The sequence below is a fragment of the Acomys russatus genome, chromosome 31, assembly GCF_903995435.1.
Source record: "Acomys russatus chromosome 31, mAcoRus1.1, whole genome shotgun sequence".
NCBI classification, from domain to species: Eukaryota; Metazoa; Chordata; class Mammalia; order Rodentia; family Muridae; genus Acomys; species Acomys russatus.
The window spans coordinates 40,745,212-40,771,133 of record NC_067167.1 but is presented as its reverse complement, the minus strand read 5'-3'; the positions used below and the strand labels follow the sequence as shown (position 1 = coordinate 40,771,133).

Here is a 25,922-nt window from a genome sequence, read left to right as displayed (position 1 = left end):
ATTGTGATGACATCACTTATGTATGTCATCAAACAAAATGCTGGTGCCTAACTATATGATTTACCCCCTACAGCCTAGTGATCATGAAAATAGGAGGTAATGCCTGGCACAGTGGCACACGCCTGTAACCCCAGCACTCAGGGAGGCAGAGGCAGATGGATGCCTATGAGTTTAAGGTCAGTCTGATCTACAAAAGCAAGTCTAGGACAGCAAGGGCTACACAGAGAAACACTGTCTCAATAAAATAAAAAATGTAAAAAGAAAAAAGAAAGAATGGAAGAGGCAAAGAGAAAAAGGAAACATGGGAGGAACATACATGCTGTCAGAGGGAAAGATAGTCATCAATATCACTCTGCTACAAGCCCTGCGAACTACAATAGTTCCCTGCACGCAAGATATATTGGTTCAACAGTGTCTTAAATGTTATAGGAGTGAGCAAAGACTTTCTTATTTAAGGGGATTTGAGACCCACTTGCATGAGCTAGAAGATAGAGTCAAGAACCTGAGACTAAAGAAGTCACAAACCTAAGAGAAAACTTAATAATATTGTCCTGCTAAAGAACCGTAATAATAAAATAACTTCTAATGATACACTGCTTTCCCCACAGATCAGTGCCACACACAACCCAGAAGCACTGGAGCTGAGCTGGGAGGAAGGGCTGAGATGAGCTGTGGCTGTAATGCTAGAACGAGGGTGGGAAGAAAGGCAGAGGTAGCCTAACTTGGCCCACACTGAGAGTTTTGGCTGTGAAGTCCCAGAAGAGAGGAAATCTGTGGTCACCGAAGTATCATAAAGCTCCAGAGACAGGCTGGAAGGAATGGCTGAAGAGGGTGGCAAAGGAATACAGAGCAACACTGAGTCACACACACATATGATGGCAAGTCTTAAGGTGATAATGGCAGGCTGGAAAGACAGGATGGAGTAGGGGATGGCAGCAGGTCTTCCCAGGTGAAGGGAAGGAAGAAGGGCACTAGTAGCCTACCTAGGTCTCTACCAAGTGTGGTCACTGGTGGACATCTGGTTTGCAGTCATCAGGGAGCCACCAGGAAATAGGGATGAGCTGGAGAGAATGGCTGAGGAGAATCCTCCACTCTCATCAGCAGGGTTGGCTGAGCCCCAGGGGTACACAGGTGGGATAGAAGGGCCAAATGAGGCCTCTTTGTTTTCTTTTATTCTCTATGAAAACTCACTCAATTCGTTTATTCCCTGAGGTATACACATGTTTTAACGAGATAAACATTGGCTCAGCATCGAATGAACCTCATATCCTTCTCACTGACTAAACTCGGCTATGTTGGCTTTGGAGTAGCAAGCAGGTGAACTTTACACTGGAACAGTAATAACTCATCCACAAAGAATGGCTAAAACCTAATGTTTTAAATTAGGTGTTACTAATTTAACCAATGGCATCTGTTTCTTTAAAAATTATTGCCAGGAATGGAGATGGAGTTCAGTAATAAAATGCTTACTTAGCATGGATGAGACCTAGGTTCAATCTCCAACATCACAAACAAATAATTATTACCCATGAAATACATTAACTCTGGCCTCAGAAAGAAGTCATAAAAATTCACAAAGATAATTATTCATAAAGAAGAACTCAGAAGCTAATTATTTTTAGAAAAAGCTAAAGAAATAAACACCTGCTGTAAAATATTGGCTAGCTCAGTCAAGAGAATATCCTACTTTATGGAGCCTTGTATGGAGTGGGAGAAACTGAGGCAGTAATATCCCAGATAAAATTTGAAATGTGTTTTGGGGTATTTGAAAAAAAAAGAAATTAAAAAATGGGACTCCTAGGGGCAGTAGGAATGTGTTTTTATTTAGTACCATATTGGGGACAGGAATCTCTGTGTCTTCTAAAAAGGTGTTAATTAAATGCTCCTTACTGAGGAGCCCTGTTTACCTGAATATTGGGGAAGGTTGGGCCCTGCTAAGCATGACGGATTCTCTCTGTCTTGCAGAGCTAGGGACCAACTTCCCTGTGAGTGAAGCATTTTATTATTTCCTCAAAAGATCTCTTGGATCCTCTACTGCTTTATTTAATCTTTGGATTAATATATTTTCCTATCCACTTGGACTAAATACTCACAGTAAACAAATAGCAAGTTTTCTAATCCAATCTTTCTATGCTGGGAGCCCAGCTTAAGAGCTACCAAAGAAATGTCTGGCTTTAGACATGACATAGTCACTTGGAATTCTAAATGCTCATGAGGTTACAATAGTGTTTTGGTTTAATAGTATCAGAATTTTGGTAAATCTGACTGTTTTTCGTCTCATTTCTATAAATGTTAGTTATTGGGAAAGGGGTGAATGTGGTCAGGTCTAAGAATGTTTTAGACACAGAATTTCCTGATATCTCACAGGTTTCAGAAGCCATTCTCCAAGGACATTACGAATATGGGATAATCCCTCCTGCCCAACAAAGCAGGTAAACTCATTCATAAATATAACTGGCAGTTGGACTGGAGAGATGGCTCAGTGGTTAAGCATGCCGCCCACTCTTCCAAAGGTCCTGAGTTCAATTCCCAGCAACCAACTGGTGATTCACAACCATTTGTAATGTGATCTGATTCCCTCTTCTGGCCTACAGAATAGGGAAGATTTTTTTTCCGAATTTACATAGAATGATAACAATGATTGGCTCATACTCTGTAATTTAGTTTGATTTTCTCTGTATTACCTGGCCATCATTAAACATCCATGTGCAGTCGTCATTCAGGAAGATAGCCGAGGATTACACACTCTTCAGGTTCTCTTACATTTAGAACTTTAAGTTTTCAAAAGTGAATTAATGTTTTCTGTATCCTCAAATTTTGTTGCATTTAGTTTGAACATTTTGATGTATTCTTCAATAAATTAACTACATAAGAAATATACAATATGCTTTTTTCAAAAGGAAAATTTGAGCCAACTCTGATTGAAAAATTATTCTTGAGCTCTCTTCAGCCACTCATATACTAAAATTAGAACTATATAAATAAGGTTAGCATGGCCCCTAGCAAGGATGATACACAAATTCATGAAGCATATTTTTACACTATAAAAATACCAAAACTAAGAATAATAGGAATAGAAGAAGACTCCAAACTCCACAGCCTAGAAAATGTTTTCAACAAAATCATAGAAGAAAAATTCCCCATCCTAAAGAAAGAAATGCCCATAAATATACAAGAAGTCCACAAAATTCCAAATAGATTGGACCAGAAAAGAATATCCTACCACCACTAAATGTACAGAACAAAGAAAGAATATAAAAAGTTGCAAAAGAAAAAGGGCAAGTCCAGAGGTGATCTCTGGATGGAGTCTGTTAGCCAGGTAGAACTCTGACGAGACAAATATAGACAAGGGACAGAAGTTAAAATTGGGTCTATAAGACAGCCAGAGTAGGCTTAAGCTTTGAGACCCAGTAAAAGCATGGACATTCTTTTCTTGGTCCAATAGACTTGATATACAAATTGTATAGACTCATTTTTAGCATAATGAGAGGCACCTTTAAGTCTATATTCAGAATGCAACCAAAGACAAATTAAAATTTTGATCTTGTGACTGATTAATAAGCAGTCAGTGCTCCACGCTTTGTGCTGTTGACAGTGTCTCCTGCCTTACAGAAGCTTCTCAGCCTCATGAGGCCCCATTTATTAATTGTTGCCATTAAGGCCTGGGCTGTTGGTGTTCTGTTCAGGAAGTTGTCTCCTGTGCCTATGTGTTCCAGGCTCTTCCCCACTTTTTCCTCTATTTAATGCCACATTCAGCAGATTCTGGCAAGCTTGAGGGATAGCATATCTGAGCTCAATCCTTGTCTGTCTTTAGCTATCTGTTCTAAACTATATCCTATAACTAGAAGACAGGATGGCACGACTTATAATCTGTAGATAAGAGTTTGCGGACCATATCTTTCTATTTTTAGGATAACTGAATTGTTTGTTTCTAGATATACATCGACTGATTAATTTAGAAGACACCCATGGTTAACTGAACTAGTACTTAACAAAACCATAAGCTTTAATTATTCTAAACAGTTTGTGATAGAATCTTGGAAAAGGACTGGAACTGCACATAGCATTTTTAAGAATTACATAGGTACAATATCTTAAAAGAGTTGATACATACTATGCTGTATTCAAAATATAACTTTAATTTTGTATCAATTTAAAAAAAACTTGAATAACCAAAAACCATCCACTCTACATTGAGAATGGGGCACTGTTCTTTTTAAGTTACTTTATTAACTATCACATGACCATATCTGACTGTCAACTCCATTAGTTATCTTTGACAATATACAATAGTCTAGTTATTTACTCCTGTTTAATTTTGAAACAAACATAGGAGGCCAAGTAAATCCCATCCTGGAAATCAATCATGACAATGAACACAGTCAAGGGGGTCTTAAGAATACAGCTGGGCTGGAGAGATGTCTCAGCCATTAAAGGCTGGGCTAGCAAGCCAAATTATAGGAATACAGTCACTCATGAGGCAACCAACAATCTACACATCTCAATTACCTTTAACAGTCTATAATAAAGTGACTACAGTTACACTGGAACTCCTTCAGCATCAAGATCTCTAAATATAGGGTCTGGGACCTTTTCTGATTCCCATATGCCTTATCATTATAGAACACAACAGTTTTCCATATGACATAGGTTATTTAAAGAATGTTATTTTTAAAAGAAAATGTATCACTCTTACTACATATATAATGTATAATTTACAGAAGTTTCCTTTAAGTCACAACTAATCTGCACTGACAGTGCAAATGGGTCTTTCTACCTCTTTGTGACATATTATAAAAACTGCAGTTTTTCTTAATTGGCTCAAAAGGTCCTTTGACCTCCCCTAAAGGGTTGATAAATTCTTTTATGTTCTTTATTAGGATACCCATGGTTGTAAGAGTAATTTTTATTCTCTTGGCTCAATTGTTGTCTTGGAGGCTCACTGCTTAATAATAACCTCATCATTACTTTTTCTTTCTGAGCTCTGGATTGGCTGGTTCAACTCAGCTGTTCTGGTTTAAACTCCTCACCCAGATGATGTACTTAATTTGGCTTTTCTTTTGGCCCAGAATTGCTCTGTTTGGCCTCAAACTAACTCATCAATCTGTTCTAATTTTTTGGTTCATTTTCTGGCTCATTCTGCCTTTACCTGAGTTCTCTCTATGCAACCCATCTTTCTATTACTCTCCTGGTAAAACTGCCTGCTCTCTCTGAAAAACTGCCTCTTAAGTAGCTTCCCTTTTTTCTCTCTTCTCATGAGAGTTGGATGTATCCTATTCTGTCAAATCCCCTCTGATTTGTCACTTTTTATTCCACTCAATTAGACATCACTTTCAAACACGGGTATTTTATTTTACAAACTAACTTTACCTTTATTTGGGAGTAAAAGCATGTGTCACCATGCCTGGATCTAAGCTTTTCTTTACCTGATACTTGCTCTATTCTAGGCTGGCCTTGAACTCAGACCTGTTTGCCTCTGTCTCCTGAATTAAAGGCATGTTTGTATTCCAGCTGGATCACAAAGACAGACGATCTTTGGATGTGACCTCTTGACAGAAAATCCATGTTCTGAATTAACATTCTTTTACACAAGGACTAACTTTTTGAAATACCCGATAAACTTGAAAATGTGGGCAATAGCTGAATCCCAGGGCAAAGAAAACCATGGACTCACGCACACGCCATTGCCACTCAGCCTCAGGGGTGCCCCCGAGCTTTCCCTGCTGGCTGCCTGCTGGCTGCTTTCAGTTAGTGCCTTGTCTTGAACCTCTGGAGGCTGCTGAAACACTAGATTGTGCCACCAAGTCTCCGTCCTCACTAAGACGAGAGCTGAATCTGTAAATGGTGGGTCTGCTGGCCTACAGACTGGGAAATGAGCTTCACCAGTCTTGTACCCAACAAAGGGCTCATATGCAAAATATATAAAGAATTCAAGAAAGTAAACACCACCAAACTAAATAATCCAATTTTAAAAATGGGATATAGAGCTAAACAGAGAAATTTCAACAGAAGAACATCGAATGACTGGGAAACACCTAGAGAAATACTCAACATCCTTAGTTATCAAAGAACTGGAAATCAAAATGACTCTGAGATTCCATCTTACACCTATCAGAACAACTAATATAAAAAACTCAAGTGACATCACATGCAGGCAAGGATCTAGAAAAAGGAGAACATTGCTCCATTGCTGGTGGGAGTGCAAATATGTACAATCATTTTGGAAATCAATCCAGTGCTTTCTCAGAAAACTAGAAAGAGTGCAACCTAAAGGCCCAGCCATACCACTCCTGGGCATATACCTGAAAGATGCTATCCCATACAGCAAGGACATTTGCTCAACAATGTTCATAGTAGCTTTATTCATAATAGCCAGAATCTGGAAACAACCCTCAACTGAAGAATGGATAAAGAAACTGTGGTACATTTACACAATGGAATACTACTGAGGAAATCTTACAGTTTGCAGACAAATAGATAGAACTAGAAATTATCATCCTGAGTGAAGTAACCCAGACCCAGAAAGACAGGCAATGGTTTATACTCACTTATAAGTAGATATTAGCCCAACAGAGATGTCGTCTGAGAGACTCCAACCATCAGGGGATTGAGACAGATGCTAGGACTCACTCTGGACTCTGGGTGGAATGCTGAGAGTGGTTTGCAAGAATGGGGGGATGGAAAGACCCAGAGAGTTCAGGAGCCTCACAAGGAGACCATCAAGGCCGTCAGATATGGCCCAGGGGTCCTGCACAAGCTGTTGCTCAAGACAACACATGCAGTACACCTAGGGCCCCTGTTCAGATATGGCCAAGGCACAGTTCATCCCTCATGGCTGTGGGGAGACCTGGGACTGCCTTTGGCATGAACTCCCCCCCCCCCAGTTTGATCACTTCCTCTTGGTGGGAAGGCCCTGCGGGCACACAGTCGAAGAGGTAGCAGGTTATCCAGATGAGACCTAATAGGCTGTGGTCATATGACGGGGGAGGATGTTACCTTCTGCCAGAGGTCTAGGGGAGGGGAATAGGGTAGAAGAGGGGGGTAGGGTGAGAATGGGAGGATACAACTGAGGGGATAACAATTGTGATGTAATCTGAATAATTTATAATAAATGAAAGAAAGAAAGAAAGAAAAAGAAATTGGGAGTAGTACTCAAGATCCAGCTATACCAATCCCACCATACAACAATGATATCTCACCATACAACAATGACATTTGTTCAACTATGTTTACAGCAGCTTTACTCATAGTAGCCAGAATCTGGGAACAACCTACATGTCCTTCAACCGAAGAATGGATAAAGAAACTGGGGTACATTTACGGAATCAAATACTATTCAGCTAGTAAAAACAAGGAAAGTGTGTAATTTTCAGGCAAATAGATAGAAGTAGGAAAAAAATAATCCTAAGTGAGGTGTCCCAGACCAAGAAAGACACACATGGTATATGCTCACTTATAAGTAGATATTAGCTCAACAGAGATGTCATCTGAGAGACTCCACCCAGGGGTTTGGGAAAGATACTGAGACTTGCAGCTGGACTCTGGGCAGAGTGCTAACAGTTGTGTGGAAGAGGGGTGTGTGGAAGAACAGAGAGGAGTCCTGGTCCACAGCAAGACCAGGAAGGCTGACAGATCTGGACCGGGGCTGGGTGGGGGGCACCTGCAAAAACTGATGCACCAACCGAGGAAAATGCATGCGGATTAACTAGAGCCCTTGTACAGATGTAGCGGATGGACAGTTCATCTCCACATGGTGGGAAGGGGACAGGGACAGCGTGGGGACTGCCTCTGACATGAACTCTGGTGCCTGCGATTTGATCACTGCCCTTTGGCTGGGCAGCCTCGTGCGTACACAGAGGAATGGGATGCAGGCCATCCTGAGGAGACCTGATAGACTGTGATCAGAGGGTGGGGAGGAAGGAACCTCGCCCCCCATCAGAGCTCTACCGGAGGGAAATAACGCAGAAGAAAGAGGGGGGATGAGAAGATAAGAACGAGAAGACAACAATCTGGTTGACATTTGAATAGATTATAATAAATTAATAATATCATTTTCAACATGAAAAATAAGAAATAAAAATATAATTACTTCATAAAATTTGCAGGCAAATGGATGAAACTAAAGAAAATATTCCTGAGTGAGGTACACAGACTCAGAAAAACAAACATGGTATGTACTCACTTACAAGTGGACATTAGCTGTTAGGTGAAGGACAAAAATGCTACAACCCACAGACTCAGAGAGGCTTCACTAAGCCTCCTTGTTTAGGCTTTACTAAAGAAGGAAGGCGGGGGGGTGGGGGGACTCATGTGTCTTCCTAGGAATGGGGAAACATAGATTTTTCATGTGGAATGGAGACTGGTGGTGATAGGAACAGGAGGATTCAGGCAGGGCAGGTGGCTGTAAGGAGAGAGAACTAGGAGACACAACTGGAATTCGGGGACATTTGGAAGGCAATGTAGAAACTATGCAGTAGAACCTCCCTGGAATCTATGAGCGAGCCTAGCAAAGCCTCCTGGTAGTGGGGGAAAGGAATCCTGAAATGGCCATCTTCTGTAATCAGGCCAGGCTCCCAACTGCAACTGGAACACTGACCCAGATACAAAACTTTTGAGCTACAATATGACCTGCCTATAAGATGTGCTGGAGTAATGGTGGCACAGAACTTGTACGTTGGTTGTTTTTTTTTTTTTTTTTTTAAACAAAATGCCAAATATTCTATTTTACCAATAAAACCTCCAGAGCCAGATATCAGGGTGAAAGCCTGCCAGCTCAAAGAGAAAGAGAAAGCACACAGCTGACCATCCTACTCAGCCAGCATCCCAGAAGCAAAAAGCCCCTTCTTCTCTACGCTGTCTACAACTCAATGTCCTTCCTTCATGTATTTGCTTATGTTCACTCCCTGTTAGCTGGCTCCTTGCTCCACCTCTTGACCTATGGTTGACTTTATTTAGCGTTTGTTCACAGGACTCTCTTGGGTTAAAGGTATGTGCTAAGGCTGAGCCTCACTACAAGTGCTTGTTTACAATAAACAGAAAGCTCTTGAGTTAAAGATGTGTTCTGGGTCTGAGCCACTCCACAACAAGAAACATGTCTTTTTAGTTCACAATCTCAAGGTCCACAATGTGATCAAACACCCTGCAACATTTGTGGAAGTGACCAACCAATAACTAGTCCAACATGAGGCCCATGTCACAGAGGAAGCCCATGCCTGACACTGCCTGCATAGCCAGAAACCAGAGGCAAGACAGCCCAGATACCCAGAACTAAATACTACTGGGAAAAAAAAACCAATGAAATTAGCCTAATTGTCATCGGAGAGATATCATCCAGCAGCTGATAAGAGCATATGCAGAAACCCACAGGCAAATATTGGGCATAGCTATGGAAACCCCACAGAAAAGGCGGAGGAAGAATTCCAGGATGCAGAGGGATTGAGGACGCCATGGAGAACACAACCCACAAAGTCAACTAAACAGCACTCATAGGGGATCACAGAGAGTGAAGTAACAACCACCAACCTTGTCTGGGCCTGCACGGGGTCCTCTTCATATATGTTTTGGTTGTATGGTTTGGTATTACTGTGGGACCACTAAGAGTAGGTAGGAGTGAGACACTTCGCCTGTGCGTAGAACATTTTCCTCCTCCTAGGTCTCCTCATCCAACCTTAGTAGGAGTATGTGTGCCTAGGCTTATTGTAATTTGTTATGCCCTGTTCGGTTGATACCCACGGGAGGCTGTTTGGGGGGGGGGGAGGGAACAGAAGAGAGAGGAAGTAGATCCAGGGGATAGGGAAGTGAGAGGAGGAGGAGGAGGAATGATGAAATTAGAGGATGCTGTGGTCAGGAGGTAATGTGTGTAAAGAAAAAAATTAAGAAAAGAGAAAAATAAATAAACCTAAAAATCTTAAACAACACATATTAAAATTTTGGGTTTCAGTTTTCTTAACCTTGGAAATATATTCTCCCACTAACATCACGGCAGTATCAAGCTTTTCTTTAACAAGAGGCCACTCACCCACCTGTATTGGAACATGATATTTTCATCGTATGGTATCTGCTGTTATTTGAGCAGAGGCCCTTAGAATAAGTCTTGTGGATATCCTATGTTGGTCCTGTCAGTTCTAGCTATGGTCATAATGGGAACAGTTCTACCCTGGAGTCCCTCTCCCAGGACCTTTTCTGGACGAAATCCCACCTGTAAAATCTGCGCTGTAACTTTATCGGAGGAACTAATAGAAAGAACCCCCATCTGTTTCAGGACACTTCATCCCCATAGAGTGAAAGAACTAGGAAGGGAGAACACACAGGCAAAAGTTACACTGTTCTCTTCATCTTCCCATTTTAAAATCTGAGAGCTTTGGCCCACATTAGCAACTTTAGACAGAGGAGGTGACTTGTGGAGGTCATTTTGAAGGCCAGTCTTTTCCAGCTGTGCGTAACACATCAGCCTATATTCACAAGCCCTTCGGTCAGTTTTCCTTGCTCTTTACTTCAGTAGAATGCTGGTCTTTTATTTTCCATATCAAAAAAAGCAACATCAGAGGCTCTACCAGAGCCAAAGCCCGATTATCTCAGGCCTCATCAGATATACGAGTTCCTGCACGATGAAAGGGGGCAGCAAACACTGATCGTTCCACGACCAAGGTAAATCGTGACAATTTAGTTTCGGGGTTCAATCATGATTTGAGCTTCTCCTGTAAAATCAGAATCAATTGTTCTGGGGTGACATGAATCCCCTGTAAGGAAGTGGAGTTTTGTTTTGTTTGTTTGTTTGTTTGTTTGTTTGTTTCTGTATAAGACCCATCACATTAAATGGAAGCAGACCTGTTATCCTGATGGGTAAACAAACTGCAGTAGAATCAGCTGTCAATACTGCGGGAGTGGTGGAAGAGAGACCCAATCCTCCACTGCCTGGTGTCCACTCTGTGGAGTTCATGCATGGTCCCTGAGGTGCAAATGGGTTCATGGTTGAAAACTTATGGGCCCACCCCACTTTTCGTGGGGTTTGATGCTGTTCCCAAATCGTTCCCGAGATGATAAATGTTAGCAGACCTCCCGTTATTAAAATTAGCTATGTTACTGTGTCTAGTAGCAGAAAGCAAAATACTATCATTGTAATATTTAGAAAGTCATTCCCTTAGTCAATTAAACCCCTATTGACATAGTGAACATAAGGTTTTTAGAAAGATCAGGAGAGGCACCAGCATTAACTGTATTTATAGGTAATTACTTTGGGCATAGTTTACTAAAGTGGCCCATTTGTCCACAGTTAAAACAAGCTCTCCTCTATTCAGGAGGGGGTCTTGGAAAATCCTGCTTTTCTTCCCCCGATTTTTTGTTATAAATTGTGTGATGCTTTGGCCTTTAATGGCGGCTGCTATGGCTATGCCCACTAAGTAAGAGGGGCTTAGCTCTGTACAGGCATTAACATAACTGGTGATGTCTCCTGTCTTTCTAATGGACTAAATAAAAGCTTGGCATGTGGGAGAAGCATTTTCAAAATCCAGCTGCTTTATTATCATGTGAGCAGCTTCAGGGTTAGCGATGGCTTGCTCAACAGTTCTAATAAGCTTGACCACAAAATCTTCAGATGATTCATCAGCCTGTTGCCTAACATTAACAATGCCTGGGAGAGCTTGATTGTGTACAGGCAGCCTCCTCCAGGAAGCAAATCCCAGGGCAGATAGTTTATGTAAAAGAAATTTAGAATATTTTATTTGGATCTCCACAGAAGTATACTTTCCTGTGGTGGTTAACTTATCTAAAATTAACTGTTCTCCATTGGCCCCTTGTCTATGTCTCCCGTCTTTGCTAACTCTTTATATTCTATCTCCATAGCAAAAGTTGCCTGCTGTAAGGCAGGATTTAGCAACCTGAACCCAGTCATAAGGAGTCATTCATGTGTTAAGTAATTCTTCCACCACTGTGAGACTATATGGAGAAATTAGGCCATAGTCATCAGTTGTTTTCTAGATTTCTTTGATACATATTGTTATATCGCCTTTTCTTTTCTTTCTTTCTTTCTTTTTCTTTCTTTCTTTCTTTTTTTTTTTTTTTTTTTTTTTTTTAATTTTGTCATCCCTCTCCACCTTTCAGTTATTTTGGATAAAACATTGTCAGTGTCACTGATTTTTTTTCAAAGAACCAATTCCACTTTTCTTTGTTTGTTTCTATCTTGTTGACTTCAGCCCTGTATTTGATTATGTCTTGTGATCTACTTACTCCTTTTGGGTATAACTTCTTTCTGTTTTAGAATTTTCAGGCGTGTAATTAAGTTACTAATATGAGATCTTTCCAGTCACTTTATGTGGGCACTGAGTTCAATAAATTTGCCTCTTAGAACCACCTTCACTGTATATAAAACTTTGGGTCTGTTTTCTATTTATTTTCATTGATTTCTAGAAAATCTTTAATTTCTGCCTTGACTTATTTTCATTCAGTTTCCATGACACTTTGAGCTTTCTACTGTTGCTGAAATCTGTGGTGTCAGTAGGATGCAGGGTGTGATTTGAATGTTCTTGATTGTGTTGAAGCTTACTTTGTGTCCAAATATAGGATCAATTTTTGAGAAAGTTCCATGAGGTGCAGAAAAAAAAGTTGTTTTTTTTTTTTGTATGTGTTTGGGTGAAATGTTTTGTAAATATGTTAGCCCCATGTGGTTTATAACATTTCTTAGCTCTAGCATTTCTGTTTAGTTTTCGTCTGGATGAACTGTCTATCGGTAAGAATGGGGTATTGAAGTCTCCCAAGATCAGTGAAGTGAAAGTGTTTCTGACATAAGCAGGGATGCCTACTGGGCTTAGGGCCTGGAATAACATGGTGGAGAGGAGGTTTGGAGGGGAAGGTCTAAGTGCTCCACTGCAGATAGGAACAGAGAGAAGGAAGAGGCCACAGGTGATTTGGAGGTGAGAATCAGGGGGGTGGGTTTAGAGACGAGGCAGGAGTGATGAAGGTCTGCAGGCAGCCTACCCACTCACCGGACAGAGTGAGTGTCCTATGGGTTCCACGGAATGTCTGCTGCAGTTGGATGACTCAGGTAAAGCTATGCACGGGAGGAAGCAAGTTTGGACAGGAGTATCTGTATGTTCTACTAGATCTGGGTATGGAAAATGGGACGCAGAGCTGGGAATGAGACTGGGAAGTTGGATTTGGAAGGCAGGAAAGAGGTGAAGATCTGTTGTTAGCCTACCTGTTTCCCTGGCCAGAATCGGTCACTGTGGTTTTATGTGTATCATTGGCCCTTTCAGTCATGTAAGTGGATCTGAGTGAAGAAAGTCCTACAGACAGCGTAAGTGCTATATGCTGTTTGTCACAGCCTTCCAATCTACTGCAGAACTTTAGCTCAGCTGTCAATATAAAACATCAGTTTTTAACATTTCTCCCTTCTCTCTCTCTCTCTCTCTCTCTCTCTCTCTCTCTCTCTCTCTCTGTGTGTGTGTGTGTGTGTGTACACATGTGAGGTTGGTACATGTGTGTACGGTATGCACAGGTCTGTGCTGATATGTTCACATATATGATCCTGAGATCAGGACTTTGGGTGTCCTACTCTACCACTGTTTGCCCTATGTCCTTGAGAAAATGTTTCTCCCTGTACGTGGAACTAGGCTGGTGGTCATCGAGTCCCAAGGAATCTCCTGTTTCAGCCTACTGACAGTGCTAGCGTTACATGCCATGCCTAACCATGACTGATTTTTTACCTCTGTTCTGGAATTTTAACTCAGGTTCAGTAGCTTCCACAGAAAATGTTCTTAACCACGTGACCATCTCCACAGCCTCAAAACCTCTATTTTTAAAACGGCAAAATATTTTAACGAATAATCTATCGTGACATCAACCACAGGACCTTGAACTGTCTCAAAATAAGTCACGTATGTGGTGGCTAAGAAAACTGTATTTTGGTGGCTTTGTCTCTTTACCTTTTCAGTGTCCTTTTGTGGCCAAGCATCTTCGAGGCTGCAGACAGGTTGTCCCCAGTGTATCAAAAACTGAAGCATCAGGGCAGTTTCCTGTCCCTGTGCACGAGCAAGGATGGGCAAATGCTTCGGCTCCATTGAATATCATTTTCATCAATGTCTCAACATCCCCTCCCATTTTGTGCAGAAATAAATACACTGAAGGGAGATCGACCCATACTTTGGGAGGGAAAGGGGGTTAACTTATTTCATGACTGTCATCAACACACACACACACACACACACACACACACACACACACAAGTCCACAAGGGAAGCCCATTGTATTGCCAAACCTACCTTGGAACCGCCCCAGTGACATATCTTTGGAGTGCTCGCTTTACAGAGACCTAAAAGGTGTCTCCTGAGTGAAATCTTTAAAAACCTAAACACGTTTTTCCCCCTCACTGCATGGAGAACCAACATATATAAAGGCAGGGGACAGATATTTAAGGAGTCAACAGGAGATCCAGCGACCAAAAGGCAAAACTTGTCTGCAAGATCATGTCACGAAGTTAAAACAAAACAAAACAACCCAGACTATTGTGGAGAGACCTTCACACGGTAGTAGGTAATAAACGAAGCTCAGGTACACCGACCTGCACAGACAGACCCACTCACTCCCAAAGCAACCAGCTTGGGAGGCTGTGCTTTAAAGGCAGATGCCGTAAAAGCCAAGCTGTGCTGCTTTGCGGCAGCGCAAAGGCGGGAAAAGTGCCGCGGGCGGTTGGCGAGTCCTAGCCCCGCCCCGGCCCCCGCCTGCCTTCCCGCACTCCGCCTTGGAGAGCAGGCTGGGAAGGACCCAGCGCTGGGCGCCCGTGACCACCACTCCCCGCCGTCGCCGGGACCATGGAGGCGGCGGTGGATGCGGGAGTCGAACCCGAGGATGGCGACAGCAGCTGCGGGGACATGTGCTTCATGGACAAAGGCCTGCAGAGGTAAGTGCCCCGACACGGCTGGACCTCGGGCTTAGGCGGGGCGGGGGGAGAGCGGGTTCCTCCCTGTCCTCTCAGCACGGCCTGGATCCTGGGGATCCTCCGTGTCTCCTGCCTGTCCCCCTTTTCACGCCCGCTAGCTGTTGCTCTTCCCGATCTCCTTTCTCTGTGCCTGAAAATGGCATCTGGGGCTTGCATCCCAGGCCGGCAAGCAGCAAGCCTTGTCTGTTCCCTGTTCGCATCTCTTGCCTCAGTTCTCACCGGTTTTAAATCTCTTTTGCACAAGGCAGTGTCGGTCACAGCCATATATACCTGGTGACGGTGTATGACCCTGTTCCGTGCGGCCCGGATCAGTGTTTTCCTTAAGCCTGCTTACCGGTTCAACTTAGGCCCTTTCCTGAGTTTCTCTGAACAGCTAAAGTGGCTGCTATGAGGTCCAGGCATTTCCTTTGCTGGAGTCTCCATGTCTTTGTGGAGATGCCCTACTCGATCTGAACCTTGGTATTTATAATCTAATGAAAACAGCTTAGTCTCAGTTCCAATTTAAGGTTTGCCAAGGAAGAGGTTTTTCAAAGGAATGCTCGCATTTATATTTAATAGTGGGTATCGTTTCCAGGGTGCCGTCGATGGGAATGTTAGGTGCATTACTACTAATCCCCATTGTAATCATGCAAGGCTGTTTTTATTGTAAGCAATGAATCTGGTATATTTTAGATGTGATTTGCCTGACAGTGGAACAAGTGAACAATTAAGCACAACAGTATTAATTTCTGATGTGTTAGAAAACAGATTGCTATTAAGCACATACAGTAATGCATGCAAGATCTGGCTCTAAGTAATTCTGTAAATTATTAGATAATTGGCAAGTACTTCAAACAGACACTTTTAGGAATTGGTGTTTTGAGGTTTGCAAATGTTTCCCTGCTGCCAGTTAGTAGGTTTCTTGCAGCTTTATAGTAGGCAGCACAGAATCTACCACAGATGCCCTTGCTGCTGTGTGTGCTGGTCCCAAACAGCTCCTCCCTAGCACCTCTGAGCACTGTGGTTCAGTGGAGCCACGGCTGCGTTTTGCTAGGCAAGTTCCACTTGTAAGTGGTAATTGAGGGAGTTAAGAGATAATTAGAGAAATGCATTCCAACCTGTGGTTAGAGAGGACAAGAGCCTCTTCGCCAGAAAGAGCAATAATTAGTGGTTTTCTTAGAAGTTGCCTACCTTCTGGACTAACTAGCTATGACAGACAGTAAAGAAAATAGTTATAAACTCATGCATAAGCTCTGGATTCATGCCAGGCAGGTCTCTGTTGGTCTGTTTCGCCGCAATCATACACAGCTGCTTAAGAATTGTGAAAATTAAATAAGAGAAGGAAACAGCTTTAAAGGTTGCAATTGCTCGTTTTTAGCTACCAGAAGAGGAAGGGTCAATTTGCTCTAAGAATGTCCCTCCTGATAAGCCTACTGTACTTCTAATGGAAGGCTGTACATCCAAGGATATTTGGGCAGCAGAAATGGGCCTTGATTGTGAAGCAAACCCACCAAAAAGGACACAAAGCTGGGTGGGAAAGGAAGAGGTGAGGGAGAGTCAATATGATCAAAAGTGTAAAGTTCTTAAAGATGGTACATACGGAGGGGGCGGGGTTACAGAAGCTCAGAATAGCGAAGGAAGCACAACAGAGACATGAAATGTTGGGTTAGCATTCAGGAGCCTTTATAATCACTGCCTGGTCAACACTGCCTTTACTGTATGACAGTGAGCACATACAAGCTAAAATATTCAGTTACCCATCTTTATTTCTGTGTATAAATGGACCAGGATATTAGTTTCTGCAATAAGCAATGAGACATTGTAAGGCAGAAACAGGAAGGATTTTTTTTTTTCTAAAGTGAGTCGAGTACATATTCATTACCATCATGCTATTTGATTAATTTTAACTATTTGGCTGTGCTTCTTAAAATGTATTTTTATAATATTTTCTTTTATAGTATATCAGAGTTATCTTTAGATTCAACTCTACATGCCGTCAATCTGCACTGTAATAACATCACCAAAATCACATCCATTGATCACCTTTGGAACCTACGACATTTGGATCTGTCATCCAATCAAATAAGTCAAATTGAAGGACTAAACACACTGACAAAACTATGCACTTTAAATTTGTCCTGCAATTTGATCACAAGAATAGAAGGTTTGTAAACTATTACATGTGGTATTTTGTGTAGGAAAAAAAAAAAAAAAAGAAAAGAAAAAAGGAGGGGGAATCTATTTACTCCAAGAATGGAATTAATAGAATCATAAATTGACCGTAAAACTCACTATACAAAATGGTCTTTTCCATGAAAATGTCTTTTTAAATAGCTAAATATTCCAGAAACAACAGTTGATTTCATCACTATCAATGTGAAATAAGGCTGTTTCTTTATTTAAACCTTATAAAGGCTATATTTTACTCCCTCCCCCCCTCATTTTTAGGACTTGAAGCACTGGTTAATCTGACTAGACTGAATTTGTCTTATAATCACATAAATGATCTCAGTGGTGAGTAGATTTGCTTCTATTTCTGTAACTGCAGCTTTGCAAGGTGTGAGGACGTAGCTCCGTGTTGGAAAACTTCAAAGCATAATGATCGTTTGACCAAGGCTTGTATCTGAGTAATGTATTTCTACTAAAACTCTTGTTGCTACCAAAAACAATACCTGAGTAAAAAGTAGAAATAAAGACAAGTATTGTTAGAGCAGCAGTAGAGATTGCTCTGTATCAGCACTAGCTGAGAAGGTGTGGCTGTTAGGGCTGGAACAAGAATGACTATAGTTATGCCCAGAAGGACCAGGCCTCAACAGTAGGATCAGCAGGAGAAAAAGCTACAGTGAGGAAAACCTGTTTTAGGAGGGTCATGAGAAAACGTAAATAATTAACGGCTATACTCACTAGACGGGGGTGGTTCCGTTAGCACCTCAAGTGATGGAAACTTTCGATGCCCTCTCTTGTGGCTGCCAGTGGCCAGATGTGAGTGTTGATTTGAAATGTGACTGGTGGGGCAAGGGACTGAAGATTTAATAAAATTTTAACTTAAATAGAGAAGCAACTATTGACTACTACATTATCCAATATAGGTATGGATGATTCCCAGGGGCTTGTATCGTAATAGTTAGAATAATTTTTTCATGTCCTCAGCATGTCTAAGAGGATTTTGAAACTGTTACCTGTTTTTTATTAAAGTGATAGAACTAATAAAGTTTCACAGGTGTTAGAGTTACCTGTTAGAACTAAGAGAATTTCAATAATTATCCTCATATGCTGATGCTCTGCCTTAAAAGAATTTCTTTTCTTGTTGCAGGCTTGATGCCCCTTCATGGACTAAAATACAAGCTTAGATATATTGACCTACATAGTAACTGCTTAGATAGTATCCACCACTTGCTTCAGTGCACAGTAGGATTGCACTTCCTAACCACTCTTATCTTAGAAAAAGATGGAGAAGGTAATCCTGTCTGTCACGTACCAGGTATGAAACAGTTAATCAAATAACGTCCTAACACTTGAATGTGAAAGCATTTCCTGAAATTGGTGTTTACGACCCCTTTCATTTTAGTCTCAAGCTTTATGGAGATGTGTGTGTGTGTGTGTGTGTGTGTGTGTGTGTGTGTGTGTGTGTGTGTGTGTGTATTAGGAAAACATAATTTTAAAGAATCTATTAAGAAAACTAAATTGCTTCTTTGCTTAAAGTATATAGGATAAATAGCCCCTCCCTCCCTCCCTCCCTCTCGCTCTCCCTCTCTCCCCCTTCTCCCTCTGCCTCCCTCTTCCTCCCTCTCCCCCATTCCCCACCTCTTTCTACACCCTGAGGCAATATCTCCTATCTCCCAGACTGTCTGGGAATGAGCAGAGGTTAGTCATGACTCCTCCCTCCACAGCTGTGCACCACTATGCCCAGCTATGCGGTGCTGGGAATTGAGCCCAGGGCATCATGCATCCTAAGCATGTCCTCTACCGAGCTCCATCCCCAGCAGGGAGAGCAGGTTGGTGATTCTATTTACACAGTCTGTATGCTTATTGAGCAAATAGCTCAAATGACATTTTTATGACTATGGTACTCTCTTTGGGTTTTATTGGTGTGGAGAGACACTGTGAACACGGCAACTCTTAGAAAAGGAAAACATTTAGTTGGGGCTGGAACTGTGCAGAGGTTGGGTCCATTATCATCATGGCGGGAAGCATGGTGGCACGCAGGCAGACATGGTGCTGCAGAGGTGGTGGAGAGTTTTACATCTGGATCCACAGGCAGCAGGAAGAGACTATAAGCCACACTGGGTGTGGCTTGACCGTATGGGACCTCAAAGCCACCCCCATAGTGACACACATCTTCCAACAAGGGCACATCTCTTAATGCAGTCCCTATGGACCTATGGGGGCATTTTTATTCAAACTCTCACAAGTATATTCTCGTATTGTAATACTGTCATGGAAAGAGAGTGTAGAATATATCTATCTACTAAGCCCACTTATCCCCTCCAATATTAAGAGAAAGAAAAGCAAGTATTATTTGTACATAACCTGTATGTGAGTACATGACATCTAGAAGATTGCACAGTAACTCCTGGTAACAGGACTTAAAAGCTGGACATTGAGAAGTGTTGGGGAAACTCTGTTATGTAGCTTTTGAGTTCTATGCCATGTAAATTCATTAGATTATTAATAAATAGGTCTTTTGAAAGCTTAAACTTCCATGGTGGCTCATAACTATCCATAACTCCAGTTCCAGGTGATTCACTGTCCTCTTTTCACTTTTATGGTCACCAGGCACACATGAGGCACATACATACTTAAAGGCAACACTCAAATCCAAAAGATAAATATTAAAAAATAAGAAGTTCTAGCCCTGATTTTCTAAATCTTTCCTTTATGGAGTCATTCCAACCTCTTGATTGATCATTTTGAGAAATAATTGTTACTAAAATTACTTGAGGGGTTAGTGAGATGGTATAGCTTGCCACCAGGCCTGATGACCAGAGTTCAGTTCCTGGGACCCACATGGTAAAAGAAGAAATATGACTTCCACAAGTTGTCCCTTAACGTACACACATTTAAGAAAGGAAGGAAGGAATTGGTTGAGGGGGCTGGCTCAGTGGTTATGAGTGTTGGCTGCTCTTGCAGAGGACCTGGTTCAGTGCTGGAGCTGACATGGCAGCTCACAGCCTTCGTTCCCTTCTGTGCTGACCCCCTGTGCTGGGAACCAGGCACACATGTGCACAGACATCATATACAGTCAGAATTCCTAAACACTGTTTTTTTTTTAATGAAGGAGGGATAGAAGTTACTTGAACAAAATTGAATGTTTCTATTAGGTTACATAGCAGTGTAATGCTAATTTGGCAGGTTTCTCCTTTAATTTTTCTCCCCCCTCCCCCCTTTGGTTTTTCGAGACAGGGTTTCTCTGTGTAGTCTTACCTGTACTGGACTCGAGGCTGGCCTCGAACTCACAGAGATCCTCCTGCCTCTGCCTCCCGAGTGCTGGGATTAGGGCTTACAAACGTGAACATTGCACCTGTCTGTTTAATTAAGAAAAGTGAATGTATTTTTTCTTGGATACTTGATATGTTGTATATTCTGATATTATGTGTTATTAAGAAGAAAAAGTGGTATTTCACTAGTGTCTCACTATGGGGAATTCTGCCATCTTGATTCCTTTTATTATAGTCATATTAAAATCAGGAAAAAAAAAACTGTTTATTTTCCTTCTCAAGGTAGAATGCCAGGGGTTTCATGCATTTATGACCCTGAGGAAACTTTTTAGACAAGGTGATTCAGTGATCTGGGTTTATCAGAAATGGTGTTTGGGGTGGGGTGGGGCGGGGCATGCTTTGCCTCCTGTATTTACTGACCGCACATTGAAGATGTTGAGTACCTAATGTTTATTCCCAGCTGGTTAGTGCTGAGTGGTCTTATTCAGGCAATATGCCTAGTAGTTTGGTTTGCTTTAGAATAATATCTTAAAGTACTTATGGTTTGATTTTGAACTCTTTGTCTCCAAGGGTACCGAGCAATCATTCTCCAGACTTTACCACAGCTGAGAATCTTAGATTGCAAGAACATATTTGGTGAGCTGGTAAATTCGGAAGAAATGAACTCATCACACCTACAGTGCTTTGAAGGTCTTTTGGATAACTTAGTTTCTTCTGAGTCCCCCCTGAATATAAGTGAAGATGAGGTAGTGTATTGGTGCTTTTCTAAGAGGAAAGATAACTTCAAGTGTTAATGCGTCCAAATATGAACTTTAAAGGACTTGGGTTTGTTTCCGTGCTATAGGTCATTGACAATATGCCGATGGCAGCACCACCAGTGGACGTGCTGCCTCCTCTGGAGAAGTTTACAAGTACACCAGAAGATAATGTTTTGACCTCACTTTTATCTGTGTGTCCATCTTCTGAACCAGAAAAAATTAATCATGAAAACGATTTTCAGAATGAGTTGAAACTTCAGAAATTAGATGATCAAATCCTCCAGCTTCTCAATGAAGTAATTGGTTTTTATTATTCAGAAGCCCAATATATGTTTACTGAAAAAAGAATGGTTTATAAAGTAGAGATTATACATAAGTTGACCAACCAGCAGCATCAGGTTGACTGCATCTGTATTTTAGGGTTTTTGTTTTTGTTTTGTTCTTTTACAGAAATAGAATTATATACAGTCACAGTGGTAGAAAGCTATGGGCTTTGCTTTTCACTCATTTTCTTTGTTACCTTTCACCATGAGTGTCAGTACTTGTATTGCCAGCAGTTATTTTTTGTTTTGTGAATGGGGCACCATTCCATAAGACATTTGATTAGTTTCCCTCTGGCAAATAAGTGATATTACTATGAACATTATATTCAAGTTTCTAACTAGATGTATGTTTTGGTTTCTCTTGGCTGTGTACCTGTGTGTGCAACTGCGTGTCCCTGTCTTACCTTTGGGAACTGCCAGATTTTTCAGAGTTGCTGGGACATTCTGAGTCTCTAATAGGATTTCATGGGGAGTCTAGTTTTTCCTCCCTTAGTTGTTAGGTGTCAGTTAATATGTTCGAAACTGTCTCTTATAGCCTCTGGTTGTTACAGTTTCCCCACAGGAACTGTGACAGATTGAAGCGTGGTCTCATTCTGGTCAATTTTGTAGATATCAGCTCCCATTTTTTTCATTTTTGTGGTCTTTAAATAGTTTTACCTTTTTCTGTTTTTTGTTTTGTTTCTTTTCCATTTTCCCAGGGTTCTATATATGTCTGTAGGAGATTTTAACTACTAAAAGCTCTTTTTCCCCCATTTTCTCCTATGCCAGAGCTTGATTTTTTTTCTTCAGTTTCAAAGGCATATAATTTATAAATCTTTAATCTTTTAAAACGTTTTAGTATTAGACTGGGAGTGGGGCCTTTAATCCCAGCACTTGGTTGGCAGAGGCGATTTCTGTGAGGCCAACTTGGGCTACAAAGTAAGTCCAGGACAGCCAGGACTACAAGAGATTCTGTCTCAAAAAACTAAAAAAAAAAAAAAAAAAAAAAGCCTTTTAACAGGGTTTCCCTCTTTTTTCTTTTTCTTTCTTTCTTTCTTTCTTTTTTTTTTTTTTAAATATTCTAGACTTCTAATTCTTTAATAGATAATGTTCCTGAGAAAGACCTCAGACCAAAAAGAGACACAGATATAACTTCTGAAAGTGACTATGGAAACAGAAAAGAGTGCAGCAGAAGAATTCCTAGAAGAACAAAAATTCCATATTATTCCAGAACTATTCAAACTATTAAACACCACAATAAAAACAGCGGGGCTTTTGTAAGGTACTTGCTTTGGTCTTGGTAGCACAAATAAGGCACAGAGGCGGGAGTAACAGATAGTTTCTTCTTAACTGTTTCATGACGAGAAACCTGTCAGTTTTCAGACATCGGAGACTTTTTCCTTTTCAGTCTGGAAGCTCAGCTTTGGTCAACTGTCTGTCCCTCGTGTGTTACACTTCTGTACCCATGCATACACCCAACCACTGACCAAATAAATTCAGACAGAGGCAACACATCTTTACTGACGTGAACCATTCAGTAGGGTTAAGATCATTGCTCATGATTGAGCGTCCTTGTTATTTCTTAAATAATGCAGTATAAAAACTTAATTTTATTAGCTATATGGTGGATATTATATCATATTAAAGTGTGTTTACATAATCTAATATGTACTTAAATGTGTTATATATAAAAATGCTATGCCATTTTATATAGTAGACTAGAGCATTTAGAGATTTTAGTGCTTGGTGGGTGGTTCTGCAGCCAATCTCTGCAGAGAATTGTATACTCATGTAAAAGCTTGCTTTCGCTTTGTCGTTACCAAAGTTGAGAAATTAATGTATAATACCAAACGAAAGACCACTCACTGTATTACCTGCAGTGGGAAGTAAGGCTGATACACCTCATTTCCTTGGCTATATCTGTAGACAGATTTTAGCTGGGAGACAAGGCCTACTTAAACAGTACCAACTGACTCAGGATCACAGGCAAGTGAGGTGATTATGCTTTTGACATGCAGATGTAGAAATCTGTATTTTCCTAGCTAGGGTTTCAACCATGGTAGTTGTTCAGAACAGACTGTGCCCTGGAGCCAGTGCAGTCCACTCTTTGCATAATTCTTTTTTAAATGTACTCTTGTTACTTCAGTCCTTCATAGTGATCCAATTCTGCTTCCATATAGAAAATCATCCAGTCCTCTTAACAAGCAGGATATACCCAAGAATTTCTTTTTATTCTGGGTGATGATAGAATCTGTTTACTCTGCTGTATTGTGCCAATTTTAAACTTTTAAGTTCCGTAGGGCAGTTAAATCATTTTTTCAAGTTTTCGTATTATATAATCATAGTCTGTTTCATCTTGAGTATATCGAATGCTACACATATGAAATCATTTTTTAAAAAATGTTGAGACACAAAATAGTAAATCAACAAAGTGTATCCCTTATAAAATTTATGAATTAGCTGTCCAAGTTACTGTTATCTTACTTAATATATTGTTTTGTTAAAAATAGTATTTATTGTGTTGGTACAGGTGTTGTGCCTGCGTGTATGTCTGTACCAATCTAGTGTCCACTAATGACAGAAGAGGGCGTCAGATGACTTGGGCCTGGGCTTACAGATGATTATGCGTTGCCATGTGGGCGCTTGGAATTGAACCCAGCTTCTTTGGAAGAGCAGCCAGTGCTTTTATACTAAACCATCTCTCCAACCCTTTAATTAATATTTTTAAAAGGTTGCTACATATGTGGCTCCAGATGTTTGTACTGGAAAACATAAACTGTACTTTTGCTTATTTTCTGCATTTTATTTTTTGCAGTTGTAATCGTAAAATGAGACAGCCTTACTTAAAAGATTTGTACGTCAGATCGTCTTTGGTAAACTGTAATGTCTTACGAGACTTAGATGAGCAGAAGACTGACATAATTAAAGCAGACAAGTGTGTCCTGGATGACAACACTTACAGGGTATGGCTTAGAAAGTCAAGAAAAGCTTAACAATCATAGTTTAAAAGTATGGAGTCCTAGAAAGTTAACCAATTTTTTATGAGCAAAAATAAATGTTGTTTATAGTTTGGTCAAAGTGATGGGTATTGGCTAATTTTTTCCTTCCAAGATTCCAGATTTTGTGTAATAATACTGCTTTTACATTTGCTAGATCAGTTGAAATGATGTTATATTCTTTGTTTGTTGTTTTTGATGTTACATTCTTGTGGAAGGAGAAAGCACTGGGAATTAGTCAGTTCCTATTTCCCAAAGTGATAGTTCCTAGTTTGAGGTGATACTGGACCCTTTAAAATAGCAAAAGAAGTCTCAAAGAAGAAGTCTGTGTACTGTCTTGTTAGTTGTCCTCAAACCCAGCTTTGGAAAAGGATTCAGAGATGCTCAGATTATTTTAAAAACTCGAGACTTACTAAATACATTAGTTAAATGTTGGAGTACAATTCTTATGTTCCACTGTGCACTGTAGAAATGTAGTAATAGGATTGCCTTCTGTGACTCGCACGTCAGTGGCAGCTAACATCCGTTTGCTGCCGTTATGAACCCAGCACTGTTCTGCTCCATTCTGTGTGCTTTACATCCATTCGTGTAGTTAGCACTGTGATTTCCTACAATAGCCACTGGTTTTGTAAAGCGAATGAAAAAACCGATGCAATGAGAAGTATCCTGACTTCTTCCAAATTCATGATACATTGCTGTTTTCTTTTAGTCCCTGGTGGAACAGTTAGACCAAGAGAGGGAGATGAGGTGGAAAGCTGAGCAAACTGAAAAGAAACTTATGGACTATATTGATGAGCTACATAAGCAAGCAAGCGAGAAAAAAGATGTTCACAGCCTGGCTCTCATTACCACAGATAGGTAAGCAAAAAATAGGACTCTGAATCCTGTGGAAGAGGGGAAGGAAGGATTGTAGGGGCCAGAGGGGTCAAGTACACCGTAAGGAAACCCACAGGATCAACTAAGCTGGCCTCATACGTGCTCACAGACACTGAACCGACAACCAGGGAATCTGTGTGAACCTGAGCTATTGTGTAGTTTGGTCTTCTTGTGCGACTCCTAACAGTGGCAATGGGTGCTGTCAGGTAGGTAAGTACAATAAGTAAAAAATAAGAAAAGCCAGTGTATCGTGGGAGTAACATGCTTTGTCGAGTGCTGTATTTATAAAGGGCTGGCACTGGCAAATTTCTCTTTAAAGTTTATGAGTCCTAGTCTCATCAGATACTCATTTCCTGTGTTAGCTTTGGTACCACATAGCCCAAGTTTCTTAATTCCTTTCTTATTTTTTCTTGTCTATTTAGTTTCCTATTTGTCTGAGCATTTTTTTCACTCTAGTACTTTTTTAAATATAAATGTCTTATTGTATATTATGAAAATAGTAATTCTTGCTTCAGATAGTTGTTTCTCCCAGAGTTCCTTGTAAGTTTTGTCTGTTCTTTTATCTAAAGGAACACTAGGTCTTCAGACTTGGTATTGGCCATAAGTAGGATTGGAAGTTGCTTACTAGTTTAATTTTGCAT

General features: G+C 40.8%; 1 protein-coding gene and 1 pseudogene across 2 annotated transcripts in view; both read left to right on the top strand.

Annotated features, from left to right (window-relative positions):
* The first annotated feature begins 2,937 nt into the window (after positions 1–2,937).
* Positions 2,938–3,038, top strand: LOC127183818 (uncharacterized; annotated as a pseudogene).
* Positions 3,039–14,681: 11,643 nt separating this feature from the next.
* Positions 14,682–25,922, top strand: part of Lrrcc1 (leucine rich repeat and coiled-coil centrosomal protein 1) — a 30,436-nt gene continuing 19,195 nt past the window's right edge. For both annotated transcript variants that reach the window (XM_051172770.1, XM_051172769.1), the window contains exons 1-9: positions 14,682–14,893; positions 16,870–17,075; positions 17,360–17,425; positions 18,225–18,392; positions 20,920–21,095; positions 21,194–21,403; positions 22,495–22,691; positions 24,225–24,372; positions 25,115–25,263. In XM_051172770.1, the coding sequence (XP_051028727.1) occupies positions 14,805–14,893; positions 16,870–17,075; positions 17,360–17,425; positions 18,225–18,392; positions 20,920–21,095; positions 21,194–21,403; positions 22,495–22,691; positions 24,225–24,372; positions 25,115–25,263 (1,409 nt within the window). In that variant the 5' untranslated portion in view covers positions 14,682–14,804. The remainder of the gene's footprint in view (positions 14,894–16,869; positions 17,076–17,359; positions 17,426–18,224; positions 18,393–20,919; positions 21,096–21,193; positions 21,404–22,494; positions 22,692–24,224; positions 24,373–25,114; positions 25,264–25,922) is intronic.